Source organism: Salvelinus alpinus, chromosome 9, assembly GCF_045679555.1.
Source record: "Salvelinus alpinus chromosome 9, SLU_Salpinus.1, whole genome shotgun sequence".
NCBI lineage: Eukaryota > Metazoa > Chordata > Actinopteri > Salmoniformes > Salmonidae > Salvelinus > Salvelinus alpinus.
Genome location: NC_092094.1, coordinates 43,736,082 through 43,757,295, shown reverse-complemented (window position 1 = coordinate 43,757,295; position 21,214 = coordinate 43,736,082). Strand labels below are relative to the sequence as shown.

Genomic DNA, 21,214 nt, shown 5'->3' with positions numbered 1-21,214 from the left:
CTCTCTTTCACTTTCTCTCCACCGCTGGAGTATCAGGTTATCTGTCAATCAAACCTCAGTCACTCCAGCTCAGCCCTAAATCTAAAATCCTAAACCGCCCCTCTATCGCAACCACATATGGACGGTTAAATTACTCCTCATAAACTAACTTTCAGTGATCAGGAAGAAAGATGCCATAGGCCTGCATTACTGCCTCATTATAGACCATAATTCCTTAAACCAGGAAGATTGCATCAAAAAAGCTCTGATTCCTCCAGAAATAATCAAGCGAGTTTGACTTAATGTCACACAGTCCACCCAGAGCTACTGTAGGGGCTTTGCAGACGCAGACTCCTGTCCCCTGATGCCTTGGGCGGGATAAGCAGCAATTTTATGCATTTCATTTGGAGGCTAAATTGAATAGAGGAATTAAGGTTCCAGCTGATGATGTGGTTAAGCAGCTTTGATCTGTTCTGCTCCTCTCTCTCTCCCTGGGTGGCAGGGACTTGGGGCTTAGGGGAACTTGCAGCCCCACAAACTGGTGGCTGGTAAGGTTGACTTATTAAAGACCTCGTGTGGTTGAAATCACAATCTTTCCGTGGTAATATTATGTATATTCTGGCCGTTCTGAACTGTATATAACTTCCCTTTGTCACGATCGTCATAATAACTGGACCAAAGCGCAGCGTGATCTGGGTTCCAAATATTTTATTACTATGTGAAACGCAAAACAAAACAATAAACGAACAAACGAAACGTGAAGAAAATGCAGTGCTCACAGGCACTACACATAAACAAGATCCCGCAAAGCACAAAGTGGAAATGGCTGCCTAAATATGATCCCCAATCAGAGACAACGATAAACAGCTCTGATTGGGAACCATACCAGGCCAACATAGAAATATAATTACCTAGATGACCCACCCTAGTCACACCCCGACCTAACCAACATAGAGAATAAAAAGCTCTCTATGGTCAGGGCGTGACACCCTTAATGTTGCTGGACCCCAGGAAGAGTAGCTGCTGCCTTGGCACATCCTGAATCAATATGAAATCAAGCTAAACATTTAATGTGGGCCTATAGTGGTTCTAAAATGTATGTGTCTTGGAATGAGCATAGTATGATGGTTAAAGACTATAGCCATTATGTTGTTTCTCACCTCTGTATATGTACAGTAACATTATGGAATTCAGTGTGCTCACCCTAAACAAAATAAGCACATGCCATCTTTTTAATTCTGTGGGTCTCACCTCTCCTCCTCTCCTGCTCCTCTCATCGTCCCCCAGTACCTCCAGGAGGCTCTGAATAAGAACGACACGGTTCTCCAGTTTCTGTCCCCTGCCGTCAACAGGTCCTATGACACCCAGGTGTTCAGGACCTTTATCCAGCTGGACAACTGGGTGAGGGAGCTCAAGCCCTTCGACTACCACCCCAACCCTGCCTTCAACCCCCTCATCAAGAAGATCATCACTGAGACTTCCATCATCATCGTCACTGTGAGTACGTCACTGTTCATCACTGTTGCACTCGAAATGAGGAAATTAAAAGACTGTTTTGATTTGGGCCAGGAGTTTTTTTCCTGGCCCATGTGAGCTGACCTAGTATACAGTGCATTCAGAAAGTATTCAGACCCCTTGACTTTTTCCACATTTTGTTACATTACAGCCTTGTTTTAAAATGGATTAAATTAATTATTTTCCTCATCAATCTACACGCAATACCCCATAATGACAAAGTAAAAACAGGTACCTTATTTACATAAGTACTCAGACCCTTTGCTATGAGACTCGAAATTGAGCTCAGGTGCATCCTGTTTCCATTGATCATCCTTGAGATGTTTCTACAAGTTGATTGGAGTCCACCTGTGGTAAATTACATTTTTTGGACATGATTTGAAAAGGCACGCACCTGTCTATATAAGGTCCCACAGTTGACAGTGCGTGTCAGAGCAAAGACCAAGCCATGAAGTTGAAAGAATTGTACGTAGAGCTCTGAGACAGGATTGTGTCGAGGCACAGATTTGGGGAAGGGTACCAAAAAATGTCTGCGGCACTGAAGGTCCCCAAGAACACAGTGGCCTCCATCATTCTTAAATGGAAAAAGTTTGTAACCACCAAGATTTTTCCAAGAGCTGGCCACCCGGTCAAACTAAGCAGTCGGGGGAGAATGGCCTTGGTCAGGGAGGTGACCAAGAACCCAATAGTCACTCTGACAGAGCTCCAGAGTTCCTCTGTGGTGATAGGAGAACCTTCCAGAAGGACAACCATCTCTGCAGCACTCCACCAATCAGGCCTTTATGGTAGAGTGGCCACTCTTCAGTAAAAGCTACATAACAACCCGCTTGGAGTTTGACAAAAAGCACCTAAAGGACCCTCAGACCATGAGAAATAAGATTCTCTGGTCTGCTGAAACCAAGATTGAACTCTTTGACCTGAATGCCAAGCGTCACGTCTGAAGGAACCCTGGCACCATCCCTACGGTGAAGCGTGGTGGTGGCAGCATCATGCTATGGGGATGTTTTTCCATGGCAGGGACTGGGAGACTAGTCAGGTACAGAGCGATCCTTGATGAAAACCTGCTCAGGACCTCAGACTAGGGTGAAGGTTCACCTTCCAACGGGACAACGACCCTAAGCGCACAGCCAGGACAACACAGGAGTGGCTTCGAGAGAAGTCTCTGAATGTCCTTAAATGGCCCAGCCAGAGCCCGGACTTGAACCCAATCGAATATCTCTGGAGAGACCTGAAAATAACTGTGCAGCGACACTCCCCATCCAACCTAACAATGCTTGAGAGGATCTCCAGAGAAGAATGGGAGAAACTCCCCAAATACAGGTGTGCCAAGCTTATAGCGTCATACCCAAGAAGACTCAAGGCTGTAATCACTGCCAAAAGTGCTTCAACAAAGTACTGAGTAAAGGGTCTGAATACTTATGTAAATGTGATATTTCTAAAAACGTGTTTTTGCCTTGTCATTATGGGGTATTGTGTGTAGATTGATGAGGAAAAATACCAAATTGAATCCATTTTAGAGTAAGGCTGTGACGTTACAAAACGCACTGGAAGGTACAACTACATGTTTTCCAGTTCAGGTTACATGTTCTGAAACAAGTCCTGTTTGCAGTTATTAATCTTGATCTCTACAATAATCCCATTCTCTACGGTTTCCATGGTAGGGCCGAGGCTTCTCCAAGGCCATGACAGCCAAGGAGGCCCAGGCGTTTGTGGGGGACATCCCCTACTTTGTCAACACCCTACAAGATGACAAACTGTTCCTGGACCCCCCATCCAGCCAGCCCCGGGCCCTCTCCAAACGCCACCGCAGACGCAGAGACACCAGCTCCGACCCATTGGACCTGCTTGTGAGAATACACACACACACACACACACATACACACTGGACGACACAGGTACATTGATCTGTCTTAGCTATCTTTTAATTTATCTGGAGTTTCCTAAAGATGGGTAAATAAATTCTGCCTGCCAAAATAGATTCAGAGTAATTTGGTGTCAGGGAAATGTAATGTTAAAAGTTGCCAATATTGTATTGAAGGCCTTCTCCTATCTTCAGTGTTGATGATAACTCTCCTGCTGTAACCTGTGTGTTTCAGATTAAGTTTGGAAATGGAGAGTGGGTGGTGGGCTCTGTGCACTACGAGAGGAAGAACGAGGTATCTCTCTTAATCATCCCTGCAGTCATCGTCCCCATGCTACTCATCATCCTCATTTCTGTCTACTGCTACAGGTAAGCTACACAACCAGCATACCGGACAGTGCACCATACCGCCTTTCTCCATGCATGTGTGGCCGACAACTTCAGTTGGTGTCACGGATCCAAGCCAGCTGAATGTTGCACACTTGACAGAAGTGTGTGTGTGTGTGTGTGTGTGTGTGTGTGTGTGTGTGTGTGTGTGTGTGTGTGTGTGTGTGTGTGTGTGTGTGTGTGTGTGTGTGTGTGTGTGTGTGTGTGTTTAACCAGGTAGGCCAGTTGAGAAACAAGTTCTCATTTACAACTGCGACCTGGCCAAGATAAAGCAAAGCGACACAAACAACAACAGAGTTACACACGGAATAAACAAACATACAGTCAATAATACAATAGAAAAGGTCTATCTATATACAGCGTGTGCAAATGAGGTAGGATAATACTTACCTCCCGTAAAGCAATAAATAGGCCATAGTGGCAAAATAATTACAATATAGCAATGTGTGTGTGTGTGTGTGTGCGCGCGTGTAGGAGGAAGAGCCAGCAGGCTGAGAGAGAGTATGAGAAGGTGAAACACCAGCTGGAGAATCTGGAGGAGAGTGTACGAGACCGCTGCAAGAAAGAGTTCACAGGTACTACATTATAACCACAGCTGTTAAGCATAACTGCCTAAGGCCACCAAGAGTCTTCATTACACCATATTTTACATAATTATACATTCCTTATACTTCATATGAAGTACTTCATCGACACATTCATCTGCTTGGCACTTTTTCTTCATCCAAATCTGTCCCAGAAGTTGGTTCAGCACTTCGGTTGCTCTCTCGGAGTCTGCTCTGACGGCTTCTGGAGGTATTCCTGCATTCCTTTAGGTCATGGTGCTTTTCCGTTTTTCCGTTTTTGGATGGCTTTCTTTATTTCATGTTTACCGGGAAGTTCTGCTTGATATTAATGGCACAAAAGTAACTCACTCACTAGAGGATTGCACCACATAACACTGTTACACTATTAAAGGTGTTTAAAGCGGCAATCCTTAATTGAAGCATTGGCAGTGTTCTCCCCGCCACAGTTTCAGTAAAAAGCTGGAGGGATGGGACTGGAGAAATGCAACCACTCTCAAATCCATAGACTACGCTGTTGATACATGGTCTGACCATGCATCATATCATTATTTAGTTTTAACCATGTTCTTAGGCTATACAGGGGTTGTTTACGTTTACTTTGTTTACAAGCATTGGAGTAAAACAAGATTTTATTTTGGGTTCTGATCCATGACTTATCTATACAGTGCAATCGGAAAGTATTCAGACCCCTTCCCTTTTTCCACATTTTGTTACGTTACAGACTTATTCTAAAATTGATTAAATTATTATTTCCCTCATCAATCTACATGCAATACCCCATAATGACTAAGCGAAAAACTTTTTTTTTTAAATTGTTGCAAATTTATAAAAAATGTAAAACAGAAATACCTTATTTACGTAAATATTCAGAACCTTTCCTATGAGACTCAAAATTTTGCTCAGGTGCATCATGTTTCCATTGAATATCCTTGAGATGTTTCTACAACTTGACCTGTCGTAAATGCAATTGATTGGACATGATTTGTAAAGGCACCTACCTGTCTATATAAGGTACCACAGTTGACAGTGCATGTCAGAGCAAAAACCAAGCCAATGCAAGTGTGGCTTTGGGACAAGTCTCTGAATGTCATTGAGTGACCCAGCCAGAGCCCGGACTTGAACCCAATCAAACATCTCTGGAGAGACCTGAAAATAGCTGTGCAGCGACACTCCCCATCAAACCTGACAGAGTTTGAGAGGATCTGCAGAGAAGAATGGGAGATACTCCCCAAATACAGCCAAGCTTGTAGCATCAGACCCAAGAAGAATTGAGGCTCCAATCGCTGCCGAAGGTGCATCAACAAAGTACTGAGTAAAAGGTCTGAATACTTATGTAAATGTGATATATTTGTGATGATATTTACATTTGCAACAATTTCTCAAAACCTGTTTTTGCTTTGTCATTATGGGGTATTGTGTGTAGATTGATGAGGGGGGAAAAAATATTTAATCCATTTTAGAATAAGGCTGTAACGTAACAAAATGTGGAAAAAGTCAAGGGTTCTGAATACCTTCCAAATGCACTGTACACTAGATGACGATAGGGTGCTGTTTTGAAGCCACCGTGCCTCCATCTTGGCACTTCCCAACCATTGTTACAAATATTTCTAAAGCTATAGAAATACATTTAATTAATGTCTACATTCATTTTGCCACGTTTATTATATTAGACACCTTAATGCATACTTTTAAATTATATTCTGTGAGCTAAACATAAAAAACATATAAAAACATTTTCATTAAAGTATAATGTTTTGAGATTACTAATGTGTATCTGCAATTCCACATGTGAAAGTGAGATTTTCATAGTTTGAGTTTTCTTCCATGTGAAAGTGCAATTCACATGTGAGGTGAAGACATGTTATTCTCCTCACATGTGAAAAGCTGGTGTTAACATGTGAACTCTAAATGTAATACACGTGAAAATATGTTTTTGCTTGTGAAATTTAAGCTCAACATGTGAAAAAAGCAATTTCAAATGTGAAACTGACGTGTTTTTCTTGTAAGGGAGTACATTTTTACTGTATGTTGCTTTAAAGTCTCAGGATGAGAACATGTGCAAAGTACTTAGATGTTTCTTTGTCTCTCCCCTGTCAGACCTGATGATAGAGATGGAGGACCATACCAACGACCTAAGCGAGGGGCGAATCCCCTTCCTGGACTATAAGACCTACACGGACCGGGTCTTCTTCCTGCCCTCCAAGGACGGGGCCAACGATGTGATGATCACGGGCAAGCTGGACATCCCTGAGGCACGGAAGGCAATCGTGGCCCAGGCCCTCAACCAGTTCTCCAACCTGCTCAACTCCAAGACCTTCCTCATCAATGTAAGGCACATTGAGCCTAGCCAAATAATATATCTGGTTGTATTTCAATAGTCTAAAGAGGCTTTCTCTTCTTGTTTCCCTGATCATGATCTGCGCTGATCTAAAAAAGTGATGAAAGGTGAAAGCTGTGTTGGATGTCTGTTGGATATATTGGAGGCCTGTATATGTGTTATGCACCAGTCCAATCTGTTCATATTAGAGCAGATGAAGGAAAGGAGACCTGAAGAGATGGCTATTTCAGATTATTGAGATCTCTCTTCCATTGTTTGAGTTGGAAGATTTACCAACAGTGTTTGTCAACTGGATTGTCGTTAACTGGGTCTTCTGTCAATCTTCATTGTGTGTGTAGTTCATCAAGACTCTGGAGGGCCGTCCAGACTTCAACGCCAGGGCCAAGGTGTACTTTGCCTCCCTGCTGACGGTGGCTCTGCACGGGAAGCTGGAGTACTACACTGACATCATGAGGACCTTGCTGCTGGAGCTCATGGGGAACTATGTCGACAGCAAGAACCCCAAACTCATGCTGCGCAGGTCTGGGGTATTACTCTCTAGCTTTAGGTTATGTTCTGGTACCTCTACCTATTGTAGCTTAAGTTCTGTTCACTTTAGTTTTGTTAGCTTAAGTTTTGGTAGTTTTAGTTTTGAAAGCTGTAGCTTTAGTGTCACTAGCTTAAGTTTTGGTAGCTTTAGTTTTGGTAGCTTTAGTTTTGGTAGCTTTAGTTTTGGTAGCTTTAGTTTTGAAAGCTGTAGCTTTAGTGTCACTAGATTTAGTTTTGGTAGCTTAAGTTTTGGTAGCTTTAGTTTTGAAAGCTGTAGCTTTAGTGTCACTAGATTTAGTTTTGGTAGCTTAAGTTTTGGTAGCTTTAGCTCTGGTAGCTTTAGCTTTGGTGGCTTTAGTTTCGGTAGATTTAGTTCTAGTAGCGTATGTTCTGGTTTTACATGGCAGCAAACATCACACCTAACCAGCCAGTAGCTTGTCCGTTTAGCCTACAACACCAGAGTTGGAGACAGTGGTCATCTCCAGTTCACAGCAGAAAGGAGTTCCTGAACAGAGCTTGGTTGTCTAGTGCAACAGAACCTGGGGTTGTGTCATGTGAACTGTCAACTGTGCTCGGCAGTGTTTGAGTGGCTGTGCTGCAGTAGAACATGTGTAATTATCCCCAATGGAGGAGCTAATTATGCTGATTGGTCCATTGTTCTAACATCCTCCACATACCCATGACTGTTCATTGGGTGTGCTAATGCCTGACAATAGGTCCTGTGAATGGAGAGGGGTTACAGCAGTTCATGCTAAAGGTTGCTTTTTTATTAGTATTGTGAGATGTGTCAGTCACTCTTTTGTTTTGTCCTGTAGGTCGGCGACCGTAATAGAAATGTTGAGATGTGTCACTCAGCCCTGTGTTTTGTCCTGTCCTGTAGGTCGGAGACCGTAATAGAAATGTTGAGATGTGTCACTCAGCCCTGTGTTTTGTCCTGTCCTGTAGGTCGGAGACCGTTGTGGAGAGGATGCTGTGTAATTGGATGTCCATCTGTCTTTACCAGTTCCTCAAGGTGATGACATGACACTCTTTCATTCAATATGTTGCTGATATGTCATTAGTATGTGTGTGTGCGTTAAGGTGCCCCCTGAGTTAAGAAAAACATAATTTTTGTGGTCATTTCATATTATGTGAAGAGTGTCAGAGATGCAACAATGTAGTGAGTGTTCTGACTGCACTCTGACCCCCTGTGTTGTCAACAGGACTCTGCAGGGGAGCCCTTGTACAAACTGTTCCGAGCCATCAAGCACCAGATCGAGAAAGGTCCAGTAGACGCCAGAGTGAAGAAGGCCAAGTACACCCTGAACGACACGGGCCTGCTGGGAGACGACGTGGAGTACTGCGTCCTGGTGAGTGACACCACACCGTTACCATGGTTACCCCCCCCCCCGGCAACCGCTACTGTGTTCTTCCGAGTCTGTTCTGACTGCCTTTTCACTGACTGCCCTGATCGCAATTATGTGTCGCATCCATGAACCCTTTTATCTTTTTTACACTGCGCCTACACTGTACCAATTCAAGACCCTTTTTGTCACGTTATACTGTGCCTACCTACACCGTAGCAATTCAAGTTCTGACTCACTGTATATAGGCTACCTACACCGTAGCAAATCAAGTTCTGACTCACTGTATATAGGCTACCTTAGTCAGAAGTACCTGTGTTTAACTAATGTGTTTTGCTAATAGCAGATAATTAGATCCCAGCTGTCTACCTAAGTAGAGAAATCCTGTGATAATTCCTTTTTCAAGGACAATTATCAAATTATACACAATCACTGATCCTGTTGCGGTAGCTAGCATCCCGTGACTCATTGAGTTGAATAAGAATGACACAAAGTAATTACATAGTCTTCTACGGCAGACTTTTTTTCAATTACAAAGAATCTGTTGTATAATCTGTAGTCTTCCTGTCGAGTCGTCCGTTTGTTTGGATTCAGTCTGAGCTGTGAGCTGGGTCACCTGGCCAGAATGACGGGAGTGAGTCCCTTGCTGGCAGCTGCTCGTTAGGCAGGCCAGGACGAGGTGACAGCACCTGTGAGCTGTCAAAGACTACCACCTGCCTACAGTAGTTGCCACGGTAACGTTGCCACCGCAGGCTCGCCTCATGCTATTGGCTCTGTTACTCGTCTCAGACTCTGCAGGTGCTGGTGCACGGGGAGGGGCCAGACGTGACACCCGTCAAGGTGTTGAACTGCGACACGGTGTCCCAGGTGAAGGAGAAGATCATCGAGGCGGTGTACAGGAACCTGCCCTACTCTCAGAGACCCAAGGTGGACAGCGTTACTCTGGGTGAGAAGAGAACACACACACACACACTCAGTATTCCGAATCATGTGTTGTGAAGATACCGCATTTGAACATATTAACACCAGCAAGTCTGTAACAATTAGAACCATCTAGTAAGTGGAGTGGTGGTGGATGTCAATAGGTTTGAGTCATGACGGGCAGGTATTCTAAGCTGCTATTCTTGCCCCTGCCACAGAGTGGCGCCCTGGCTCCACGGGGCAGATCCTGTCAGACCTGGACCTGACGTCCCAGAAGGAGGGCAGATGGAGGCGCATCAACACGCTGGCCCACTACAACGTGAGTCGTCTAGAGACTAATCCGTTAGGGGTCAGAGAGAAGTCCGAATTCAGCTCTTCACTGGATACATGATGAAATAATGCCACAGACAATGCCCAATACGTGCCCCAAATAATGTGACAGTGGCACTGTCTAATCAATGGCATGGAATATGAAGTAGGTTCTGAAACCCAATGGCAGTCAGCTGACCTGAGTGACGGTGTTGAGTTGTAGCTGAACACAGTGTGTGTGTGTGTGGGTTTCAGGTGCGAGACAACGCTACTCTAGTCCTGTCCCGGGTTCTTCACACTCAACAGAACTACGACCAGAACCAGGACAACCAAGAGGAGAGTAAGTGATCACTAGGAGAGGACAATAACACATTATAAGGGGTTATGCATGCTGATGACAAGTCTCGCAATGCATTATAACCACATGATAATGCAATATGTCAGCTGGCGTTACGTAATGTGTTACTGGAAAGTCTAATTATTTGTCTCTCTACTAGGAAACTCCTTGTTGGACGACGACAAGGTGTTCCATCTGGTTCGGCCTGATGAGCTGGATGAGATGAAGTCTAAGAGGGGTAGCATGAAGGACAAGTCCATGACCAAAGCCATCACTGAGATATATCTCACACGACTGCTCTCTGTCAAGGTATAACTACACTACCAGGCATAACTACAGTGTACCATATGTTCAAAAGTCATAAGAAGGTTATATGAGGACTAGTCCATGAACAAAGCCACCAAGGAGATCTGTGTCACACCACTGGTCTTTGTCACGGTGGGCCTGCCATGTTTCAGTACAGTTACATTTCATTTGAGAAAGGGATCTTTGAGATTCATTCTCTAAGAAAAGCTATTTGAGGATGCTATGTGATAATAAGTGATGGTCAGTCTTAGAACAAAACCTGGTTTGAAGGTGTGCGTCAGTGAAGCAGCCTTGCTTCATAGACGGTGTGTAAATGACTGCGTCGCAGGTATCGGGCTGCACTAAGGTACTTGGCAGCTCCCTACCTCTCTGGCCTCACACTGTGTCTGTTGGTCTGCCTCACACTGTGTCTGTTGGTCTGCCTCACACTGTGTGTGTTGGCCTGCCTCACACTGTGTGTGTTGGTCTGCCTCACACTGTGTCTGTTGGTCTGCCTCACACTGTGTGTGTTGGCCTGCCTCACACTGTGTCTGTTGGTCTGCCTCACACTGTGTCTGTTGGTCTGCCTCACACTGTGTCTGTTGGTCTGCCTCACACTGTGTCTGTTGGCCTGCCTCACACTGTGTCTGTTGGCCTGCCTCACACTGTGTCTGTTGGCCTGCCTCACACCGTGTCTGTGGGTCTGCCTCACACTGTGTCTGTTGGCCTGCCTCACACTGTGTCTGTTGGCCTGCCTCACACTGTGTCTGTTGGCCTGCCTCACACTGTGTCTGTTGGTCTGCCTCACACTGTGTCTGTTGGCCTGCCTCACACTGTGTCTGTTGGCCTGCCTCACACTGTGTCTGTTGGCCTGCCTCACACCGTGTCTGTGGGTCTGCCTCACACTGTGTCTGTTGGCCTGCCTCACACTGTGTCTGTTGGCCTGCCTCACACTGTGTCTGTTGGCCTGCCTCACACTGTGTCTGTTGGCCTGCCTCACACTGTGTCTGTTGGCCTGCCTCCTTCCAGGGAACACTGCAGCAGTTTGTGGATGACTTCTTCCGCAGCGTGTTGTGTTCCGGGGCGGTGGTGCCGCCCGCCATCAAGTACTTCTTTGACTTCCTGGATGAGCAGGCGCTCAAACATGAAAACGTGGACGAGGAGACCATCCACATCTGGAAGACCAACAGGTACACACACACACTTCCTGAGATGACTCTCTAAGAAACACACTGACTAAGTAATCAGTATACGGAATGCAAATGTAAAAGTACTTCTATCTCTTCTGCATTCTCAATCTGAGTGCTCCTGTGGCATTTTAAGTACATAAATGACTGTCAAGTTGGTTAAAGCTCAAGTATTCAATACAGTGTGTTGCATATAGATGTCAGTGATTGACTTGGCGATGTGAGGATGGGAGATGAGGGATTTAATTATGCTACACCATATTCAGTTGGCGGGTGCTTGTTATGTTTATCAAAACAACCGGGGCCTCTTGGATTAAATATGAATGTGTGTATCCGCCATAATGACAAACAAACATGGTAATTACGTCCCCAGCTAATTTAATTGTACCACTATATCACATCTCTTTTTTTTGCCTTTGTTTTCTCAATGTCCCGGGAGGTGTTGCAAGCCAATATGAATTCCTATGCTAGTCTGTCTCAGTCGGTGCAGCCTTTAAAGTGATCAGGGAGAAGTACTCCTGGTCTATTGTAGCCTCGTTTGATATTCAGGACCAACTTCGTATTGGAGGATTTGTATGGATCTGTGTTTGGAATGCTCATTAGCACACTTATTTACTTAAGCATTCTTTAAGTGTAGTTTACTTATGTTTTGAAGATGCAGGGTATTTGAAAGAGAAAGGGTTGCAGTTGGTTTGGCATGCCTGATGCATATGCGCTTTAAGTTGGACGAAAATAACTAACTTTCATCATTGGCTTGTACTATAATTTGGTTCCACTGAATGGTAAAGATGTGTTTATACACTACGAGGTCCAGACTACTGCTGGTTTTCTGTTCTACCTGATAATTAATTGCACCCACCTGGTGTCCCAGGTGTAAATCAGTCCCTGATTAGAGAGGAAGAATGAAAAAAGGTATAATTTTTGAGGGCTGTTGTAGATCGATAGTTGGTAGTTATTCTTGACCCCCCTCCCCACCAGTTTGCCTCTGAGGTTCTGGGTGAACATCCTGAAGAACCCTCACTTCATCTTCGACGTCCACGTGACGGAGGTGGTGGACGCGTCGCTATCCGTCATTGCTCAAACCTTCATGGATGCCTGCACCAAGAGTGAGCATAAACTCAGCAGGGTGAGTCCAAGGGGGTCGGGGGAGGAGGGAGATGAGTAGGAGGAGGAGGGGAATAGGAGGAGAAAGAGGGAGATGATGAGGTCAAAATCTCTTAAAAGTTGTTTACCTCTAGTGAGGTAAAAGATAAGAGAACAATATTATAATGATCATATTTTTGTATCTCCCCTAGGACTCTCCAAGTAACAAACTACTCTATGCAAAGGAGATCTCCACCTACAAGAAGATGGTTGATGAGTACGTATTGTCAGCAGTTCCCAATGACCTGAACAATTTGTTTAGATTCTTGCTACCAGTGCTGTTATATTGTGGGCTTGCATTGACGCTCGTCAGTATGTAATGTATAGAGATTATGATCGTATCTCTGTCTGTCTGTGTATAGTTACTACAAGGGCATCAGACAGATGGTATCAGTCAGCGACCAGGACATGAACACTCATCTGGCAGAGGTGTCTCGGGTAAGAAACACCTTTCTCTCTGCCTTCTATCTATGGATGCGTCCCAAATGGAACTATATTCCCTATATAGTGCATTATGTTTGATCAGGACCCACAGAGATATATGTTGCGTCCCAAAATGGAACCATATTCCCTATATAGTGCATTATGTTTGATCAGGACCCACAGAGATATAGGTTATGTCCCAAATGGAACCCTATTCCCTATATAGTGGACTACTTTTGACTTGCGTCCTATGGGCCCGGTCAAAAGGCTGCTGGTCAAAGGTTGTGCACTATGTAGGGAATAGGTTTCCATTTGGGGCACGGCCCATATCTCTGTAGTATTACTCTTAGTGGTGCACTATTCTAGTGAAGGTAACATTTTATAAAGTCAGTCATAGACGTGGTTCGTGCTGCTGTCTATAAGATTGTGTGACTCAAGCCATGATTTGTCTGTTGTTAAGATGCATCTCTGAATCCTATGTTGCGTCTCCCAGACTCATACAGACAAACTCAACATACAAGTGGCTCTGTATCAGCTCTACCAGTACGCGAGCAGATACTACGACGGGGTAAGAGGCCGTTCACTTTACATTCCAGGGAGAATACTGTGCAGGACTGCTTTTCTCTTCATGTTTTTTAATTTTTAGAGCGATTCCAAAGACTTTTAATTGAAAGTAGTTCTGTTGTACTCTCTGTCTCTGTCTCCACCCTCTGTCTATCTTTCTCTGCCCCCCCCCCCCTCTATCTCTCCCTCTCTCCCACCCTCCCTCCCCGTCTCCCTACAGATCATCCAGTCCCTAGATGAGGACCCGGCAGCCCAGAGTAAACAGCTCACCCTGCGGCTGCAGCAAATAGCAGCCGCCCTGGAGAACAAAGTGACAGATCTCTAACCTACTGGAAGGGTCAGGGAGATGGAGGGAGGGAGATGGTACCGTGCCTCCAGTGTCCACAGGGGCTTATTTCTCCTGGCAAAGGAGAGAGAAACCGAGAAGATGGCCTCACAGGGCCTTGGTGTTTGATGATGACACCTTCAACCCAGCAGGCCCAGAATGTGGGACAGTTCAGAGTCTGCGGAGTGGCGCAGTATGGGACCAATGAAGCAAAGAGAGAGATAGATGAGGATGGGTTACACATGCCGTCATAGGTACGCCTTAACTTAAGTCCACTTGCGAAACTGAAATAGGTGGTCCTCATTGCTCACTCTAGCTGTTCCCACAATGCAACAGGGGGCCAGCCGCCGGAAATAAGCCCCTGTGTCGATCACTCATGGCACAAAGAGATAATCAGATGTTCAATTTATTCCTGTGTAGAAAAGTTGTAAGAATTGTATTATATATATTTTTTATTGTGCAGTCTTAATGCGGAAAGCTTTACGAGGAGATATTATCTTTTTAAATGGACCGCCTTGTGGTGTGGATTGTGTTTCTATAGCCAGTGTGTGAATGTGGGTTTGTGTGCGTGTGTGCGTGCACGGGATGCCTACTGTCAGGCCAGAGGGTGGATGCCCTATCTGTCATTTTAATCTCCACTAGTCACCGACACACAGGAACCTGTTCTCCCACTGAGCTCCTCTATACAGACCAAAGGGTCATGACTGGGACAGGCTACCTGACTGGGACAGGCTCTTAGAAATGACAGGCCATCAATAGTGATTTTTCAAAATGATCGGTTTTATTTATGTTCAGAAAATGTGTTCACATGCTTCAGAGCTCGATCGAATGTTGTGGCTGCCAATAAACCCTTAGGTCCTTACATTCAGAGATCAATAGCACATCCGTTTCCCCTTGTTGGAGTACATACTAACACATTCCACTGAAACTTAAGCACTGTATGTATTCAAGGGTAAAAAATGGCTACTTTTGACAACCTCAGTTAGTTTTACCCTGCAGTACCCCCCCCCCCCCCCTGATTCTGTGCAAGCAAAATAACAGATAATTGAATATATTTTGAATAATTCCTCTATGTAGCCAGTCAAGCATACATATTTAATAACAGCCTTGCAATAACATCCAAACTTTCAGACACAAGCAATGGGGATCATTCATATCCCACTCATGTGTGTTACTTTATAGAATATACCATTTGTTGTTTAGCGTTTCATCTTCAGTAACGATGCAGCAATACTTTATTTAGGACATGAGTAAAAATATGCAGAGGTGGAAATAGAAATAATATGACAGGAGATATCGTACAGTAACCAACTTACTAAGTAATATGCTGTTAATAGTGTTTTGTGTTTCCTTATTCCGTTGTATGCCAAATTACCACTGTCATAATATCCCATAGTTAGTTACGTGTAAGCTTCAAACGGTACTAAATAGAATGGTACTCTTTTCAATGAGTAATGATTTTTACAACATGCTGTGTCACAAGTCAGGATAATTCATGGTCATAATAATTCATTGCAATACAAATTGATATGGCATTCAAGTAGGCCATAGTTGAGCTGGTGCCTGATTATAATTTGGAGAATTTTTGCCAAGTCAAATCAGTTACATTTTCAATGTTCATCTTTCACGCGACCACAGATTTGTAATTTTCAAGCTCCCTGAATTTGACCATCAGTCAGTGTGTGGTCTAGTGTCAGAATAGATGTTTAAGTTCCAGACCCCAGAATGTTAGTGATATTCCTGCCTTTGGTAGAGTGAGGTTTGCACAGAGCCTGTGCCTGCCTGTCTCCACAGCAGCTAGCCTGGCACCCTGGCCAAGCCGAACTTGGCACTGCCCACTCAGCACAGAACGGAGTGGCACACTGCATAATGGCATCAGTGGGGGATGTTTTTGCTCTTAATTGCATCCAGTCTGCATCCAGTCTGCATCCTCCTCTGACGCTGTTGTTTACCACAGCAGATTCCACTCCTGACCGAGTGATGCAAAAGCTTTTTTTCAAGCCTTTCTTTAACCAAAACGTGCCTTATATGATGATAATAATATCATTTGTATTGTTTTATTGGTGATATAACTAAGCGATTATAGTAATAGAAGACACAGCAATGTATTTGCGATTGTGATATGTATGTGCTATCAAATGCTACAGTTCTGCTGCAGCCATTGCGTGCCAATAGGCTGAAAACATTTCAGTATACTTTCTATGGTTGCAGATTTGATGTGTGCATTTATTTTGGGTGTCAGTGGTGTGTGTGTGTGTGTGTGTGTGTTTTAGTAGGATCATGATGGCTATGGCAACAGCCCAAATAAGTGTCAAGCAGTAGCCAACCCCAAACGGTTTCCCCCTAAAATGTCTGACATTCCTAAATTAGTCTTAAGACAAAGTTACAAATGTAGAATATTGAGTATAGCACAAATTGTTCCAATGGTGTTTTTGCCCCGTGATTCTAAGCTGTTCCTCTATGTGTATGAAAAACAACTATCTATACTCGACAATTACCTTTCTTACTGCTGTGCAGTAATTATTTTAATTTCTCGTTTCCTATAACATATACCTTTGTAAAAAGACAACATGTTGAAATACCATATTCTAACTGTATAATCCTATGCATTGAGTCCCGGGGGGGAAAAAACAATTTGTTGTGCTGTTGTCGAGATCTTTCCTTTCCTTGTGAACGTGCCGTGACTTAAGAAAAATGGGACAGGAAATTAGTGCAGGACCTTAATGAAACCCAACATTTTTCTCATCCAAGGCAGCTCAGAAGACGTCGATCATGTTACCTGATCTGTTTGTAATGGATCACTCACTTCTCAAGAGGCTTGTGTGGATGGGGCAATTACATACAGGTTGCATCATCCACTCCTCCATGAATAAACTGAGACATCCATGTCCTTGGCTTCTTTTCCTTCTTTATCGCTCTAATGACCTTTGTGTGTTTAGCTGGAGATGTTCCACAACCTTTTAATCTACTTGCATCCACAGTTCCACACCCAAAACACGGGCCTAATGATGCAATCGGGTCAATTTGAGGGAGGGATATTTTTGTTTAAAAAGACATCCCCCTTGTAATCCTGATTTTGACCATGTTAACTTTTAACAACTTGCCCCCTGGATGCAATCACCCCAAGTGATCTGAGTCTACCACTAGCAGCCTTCTAGGTACTAAAGCCTCAGGCCAAGTTTAGGATTGAAACACCCAGGGCTGAGTACCTCGTGTTTATAATGTAAACAGACATATTATCATAAGGCCTCCAGTGATGGCCTTACATAAAAACTGCTTTGAAAACATTAATTCAAGCACTGTACAGCTAAGAATTAATTTGGATGGTGGGGGGAAGATGAAAGAAACTTGGCTGGTCTAGTTGCCTGACAAACGTCGAAGCAGGGATGGGGATAGCATAGAGAGACTGACTCTCAGGGAGTCCATGTTCTTAACACGCTCAGAGATCTCAGAACTAGATATGCACACACACAGAGAACAACTTCAAGGCTGCTGCCACAGCGAGAGTGATTACATTTCCTTATCTCAACAACCCCCAACGTCCTACACGCTATCACTGATAACTCCCACTTTTTTTAAAGACTTGTACTGTATTTGGAGAAATCTGATTGCTGATAAAATATGTACATTTTTATATGGGAGTCAATATTATTTGGGAATGATCTTGTTGATAAGATTTTGAATTATTATGTGCACCTCTAGCAGCCAGACTGAGAATGATACAACACACACATCATATAGTAGGCTATGAAAACAGAATTATCAGTCTGCCTCTTTGCAGGGTGTCTTCTTCCAGACCAGAAATCAGGTTAATCTGCATGCCCCTGGTGTGTCTGCTCCTACCTCAGCCGCCATCCACCGTACAGCAGTGAGCCATGCCATTCCCTCCCTCAGCTCGGCAGGCGATTGTTGTGTTTACCGGCAGTCTTGCATGTTTCACCTCCACGGGTTTCATAGCTTCTAATGACATTTGAGGCGTGGATTCCCACCACCTTGGGGTAAGGGGGCTTCACAGCCCACCCATGGCCTACCGTGGAGGAAGAAACTTTGGTGAAAATGAAAACGAACAATAATACTGTGAAGAAGTCCGTTCCACACAGTTGTGGTTATGAATGATACAGGACCAGGTACTGACCAGATGTGGGGCGATGATGTACAGAGTGTGTCTCTGAGGTGAGAGTGGTATCAATGGGGAATGGATTCTGAAAGTTACTGTTTCTCTCGTCTTGAGTGTTTAAGTGCTGTATCGGTTTCATGAATGTTACAATATGTAGATGCATCGTCAAGTTTATTCGTCAAGTTTATTTGCAAATATCCCACCCACTATGATGAGCCATGTAAGCTATGTAACTGCTAGACACACATGCATATTACAAGTCTTTCGGGGGAAAGTCAAGCGCCTGACTGGTTAATAACAACATGATCCATTCACTAGAAGTCCCACACCCAACACATTATGTCTCTACATATGGAAGTTTGCCAAATATGATGTAATTGATTCATAGTTACTTTGGGATTTGCCTCTGCATTGAATACAATGGAGGGCAGGTTTGTCCAGTCAAATTGTTAAAGGTTTGGCCCTTCACTATGGCTGTATCTTGAACTAAACATGTTGGTAAGGAAGCAGTTATGCTTAAGTAAAATAAAGGATTTTTTTATTTAATGTAACCAAATTAATTTTGCATCAAAAAATGACTTCATATTAAAAAAAATACAATAAAGTACTGACTTCTAAAACTGATCACAACCATGAAGTAAAATAATCTCAAACCGATTCAGTTCTTTGGAGAATGTTGAGTGTGACTACTGCCTTGGGTTAGTATGAATAGTTGTCTGATGCAGTGAAGCACTTATTCAATTCCAGACTTGTTTTGTTGAGCGTTTCTTTATGTAAGAATAGCAAGAAAAACTCTTCCAACACTCTAAACTTCTCTGTGTGTGTGTCTGAGACTGAGGACCACACAGGGAGCAGTGGTACGGCTTCTCACTAGTGAGTACTCTATGATGTTGGTTATCTTTAGGACATGTGTGTGGCTAAAACTTCCAGCACAGGAAGCAGTGGTAAGGCTTCTCTCCTGTGATACAAACAAATACAATTCTCATTGCAATCTGAGAAGTGTTCGCCTCAGAGGAGTCTGGTGGGAGGAACTATAGGAGGATGGGCTCATTGTAATGGCTGGAATGGAATTAATGGAACGGATTCAAACGTGGTTTTCATACGTTTGATAGCTTTCAATTAATACAGGGTTTCCCAAACTCAGTCCATGAATTGCATTCCAGTCATTACAATGAGCCTGTCCACCTATAGCTCCTCCCACCAGCCACCACTGTTCAGTAGTTTCTTTGAGCCCAAGGATTTGAGAAGTCACACATGCAAACCAGAGGAGGCTGGTGGAAGTAGCTATAGGAGGACAGGGTCATTGAATGGTATCAATTCAACTCGGTCCTCGAATCAGCTGTGTAGTGTTAGGGCAAAAACCAAAACGTGCACCCCTTGCGGTCCCGAGGACCGAGTTTGGGAAACGCTGAATTAATACCATTCAATGACCCTGTCCTCCTATAGCTCCCCACACCAGCCTCCTCTGGTTTGCATGTGTGACTTCTCAAATCCTTGGCCTCAAAGAAACTACTGAACAGTGGTGGCTGGTGGGAGGAGCTATAGGAGGACAGGCTCATTGAAATGACTGGAATGCAATTCATGGACTGGTATCAAATATGGAAACCACGTTTGACTCCGTTCCAACTATTCCATTCCAGCCATTACAATGTGCCTGTCCTCCTATATATCCACCTACCAGCCCCCACTGCCACTGAAGCAGTCCAATAAATGGCTATGTTTTTGTCTTGATTTCCTCTGTCTGTGTTGTTTATTTGATACGGTGAAACTGGGGCTAGGCTCACTGACAGCCTGGGTTGAAGCTCTCTCCTGTGTGAACCCAATTGCTAAGTTAAATCCCTCCTCTTTTCCTCTTCCACGACAATCGACGCTGTCCGCTTCTCTGGGCTGGAACACGACGGCCAGAAGAACCCGGGAACTATTTGGACTTGGTAGAGGCTAAATGTGAATGGAGTGGTAGGTAGATAAACTGTGGAGTTGAGGTTGGTGGGCAATGTCGGCACAAATACACCGTATTTGACTTGTCTGTCAGTTGTACTTTAGCGCGCAATCATTGTTACCGGAAGTATGTCATACAAACGTACAGGGTTTAACCAATGAAATAGCCTGGTCTGGTATTTTGTCCACTCATAGGTTGAGTAGGCGGGTCCAACGTGTAGTTGAGGAGGTGGATGTACATGATATAGACAAAATAACGTCCAATTTTGTTTTGAAACGTATTATGATGAGCTACAGAAAGTAGATAGCTAGTATGTATTAAATGGAGGCAAGTAACAAGTATACTGGGACATCTAGCTAGCTAACTTGCTAAAAACGAATGGTCCCTCGGTTACTGAACTAACTAACAGCACCATCATCATGGAAGGAGTGGGCACAACCGAAAACCAATGTATGAGTTGAAGGTAGCTAACATTATTAGCCAGCTAGCTAGTTGGGCATTACTATGGAATACACTTTGCTAGCATGCCTATATGTAATTATTTTGCCATCTTGGTGCTCACAATGTGGCTAGCTAGCTAAATGCATTTTGTTCGACGTTAGCCTAGCTACCCAGGCAGCTAACGTTAGCTTGCAGTTCTGACTTGTTATACTGTGTCGTTAGGGAGTCGCCAGTAACCTTGCTAGCTACTAGTCAATTGTACTCTGCTAACGTTAGTTAGTTGCTGTCATTTAATTATGCAGCCTACCCACCCACAAACACATATCTGCATTCGGAAAGTATTCGGACCCCTTCACTTTTAACACATTTTGTTACGTTACAGCCTTATTCTAAAATGGGTGTAATTGTTCCCCCCCTCAATCTAACGTTACGCACAATACCCCATAATGACAAAGCAAAAACAGGTTGAGAAATGTTGGCAAATGTGTGCGTATATATATATATATATATATATATATATATATATGAAATCACATTTAGACAAGTATTCAGACCCTTTACTGAGTACTTTGTTGAAGTACCTTTGGCAGCGATTACAGCCTTGAGTCTTCTTGGGTATGACGCTACAAGCTTAGCACACCTGTATTTGGGGAGTTTCTCCCATTCTTCTCTGCAGATCCTCAAGCTCTGTCAGGTTGGATGGGGA

The 21,214-nt window shown here is 43.9% G+C and overlaps 2 protein-coding genes across 4 annotated transcripts in view; both read left to right on the top strand.

Moving 5' to 3' along the window:
- plxnb2b (plexin b2b) overlaps window positions 1–16,901 on the top strand; it is a 183,347-nt gene extending 166,446 nt beyond the window's left edge. Inside the window, exons 20-37 of the mRNA XM_071326347.1 lie at window positions 1,267–1,476; window positions 3,156–3,341; window positions 3,591–3,724; window positions 4,217–4,317; window positions 6,406–6,635; window positions 6,985–7,166; window positions 8,120–8,186; window positions 8,377–8,523; window positions 9,307–9,463; window positions 9,657–9,757; window positions 10,003–10,087; window positions 10,245–10,393; window positions 11,399–11,559; window positions 12,535–12,682; window positions 12,852–12,916; window positions 13,062–13,137; window positions 13,616–13,690; window positions 13,907–16,901. Coding sequence (XP_071182448.1) covers window positions 1,267–1,476; window positions 3,156–3,341; window positions 3,591–3,724; window positions 4,217–4,317; window positions 6,406–6,635; window positions 6,985–7,166; window positions 8,120–8,186; window positions 8,377–8,523; window positions 9,307–9,463; window positions 9,657–9,757; window positions 10,003–10,087; window positions 10,245–10,393; window positions 11,399–11,559; window positions 12,535–12,682; window positions 12,852–12,916; window positions 13,062–13,137; window positions 13,616–13,690; window positions 13,907–14,011 — 2,379 coding nt within the window. The 3' untranslated portion in view covers window positions 14,012–16,901. The remainder of the gene's footprint in view (window positions 1–1,266; window positions 1,477–3,155; window positions 3,342–3,590; window positions 3,725–4,216; window positions 4,318–6,405; window positions 6,636–6,984; window positions 7,167–8,119; window positions 8,187–8,376; window positions 8,524–9,306; window positions 9,464–9,656; window positions 9,758–10,002; window positions 10,088–10,244; window positions 10,394–11,398; window positions 11,560–12,534; window positions 12,683–12,851; window positions 12,917–13,061; window positions 13,138–13,615; window positions 13,691–13,906) is intronic.
- A 2,985-nt stretch (window positions 16,902–19,886) lies between these two features.
- The window catches only part of tubgcp6 (tubulin gamma complex component 6), a 33,222-nt gene continuing 31,894 nt past the window's right edge, over window positions 19,887–21,214 (top strand). The window contains exon 1 of one of the 3 annotated variants that reach the window (XM_071326308.1): window positions 19,887–20,084. The gene's annotated coding sequence lies outside the window, so the exon portion shown is untranslated. Of the gene's footprint in view, window positions 20,085–20,261; window positions 20,531–21,214 lie in introns of those variants that run through there. The other 2 variants (XM_071326309.1, XM_071326307.1) reach the window with 2 other exon arrangements.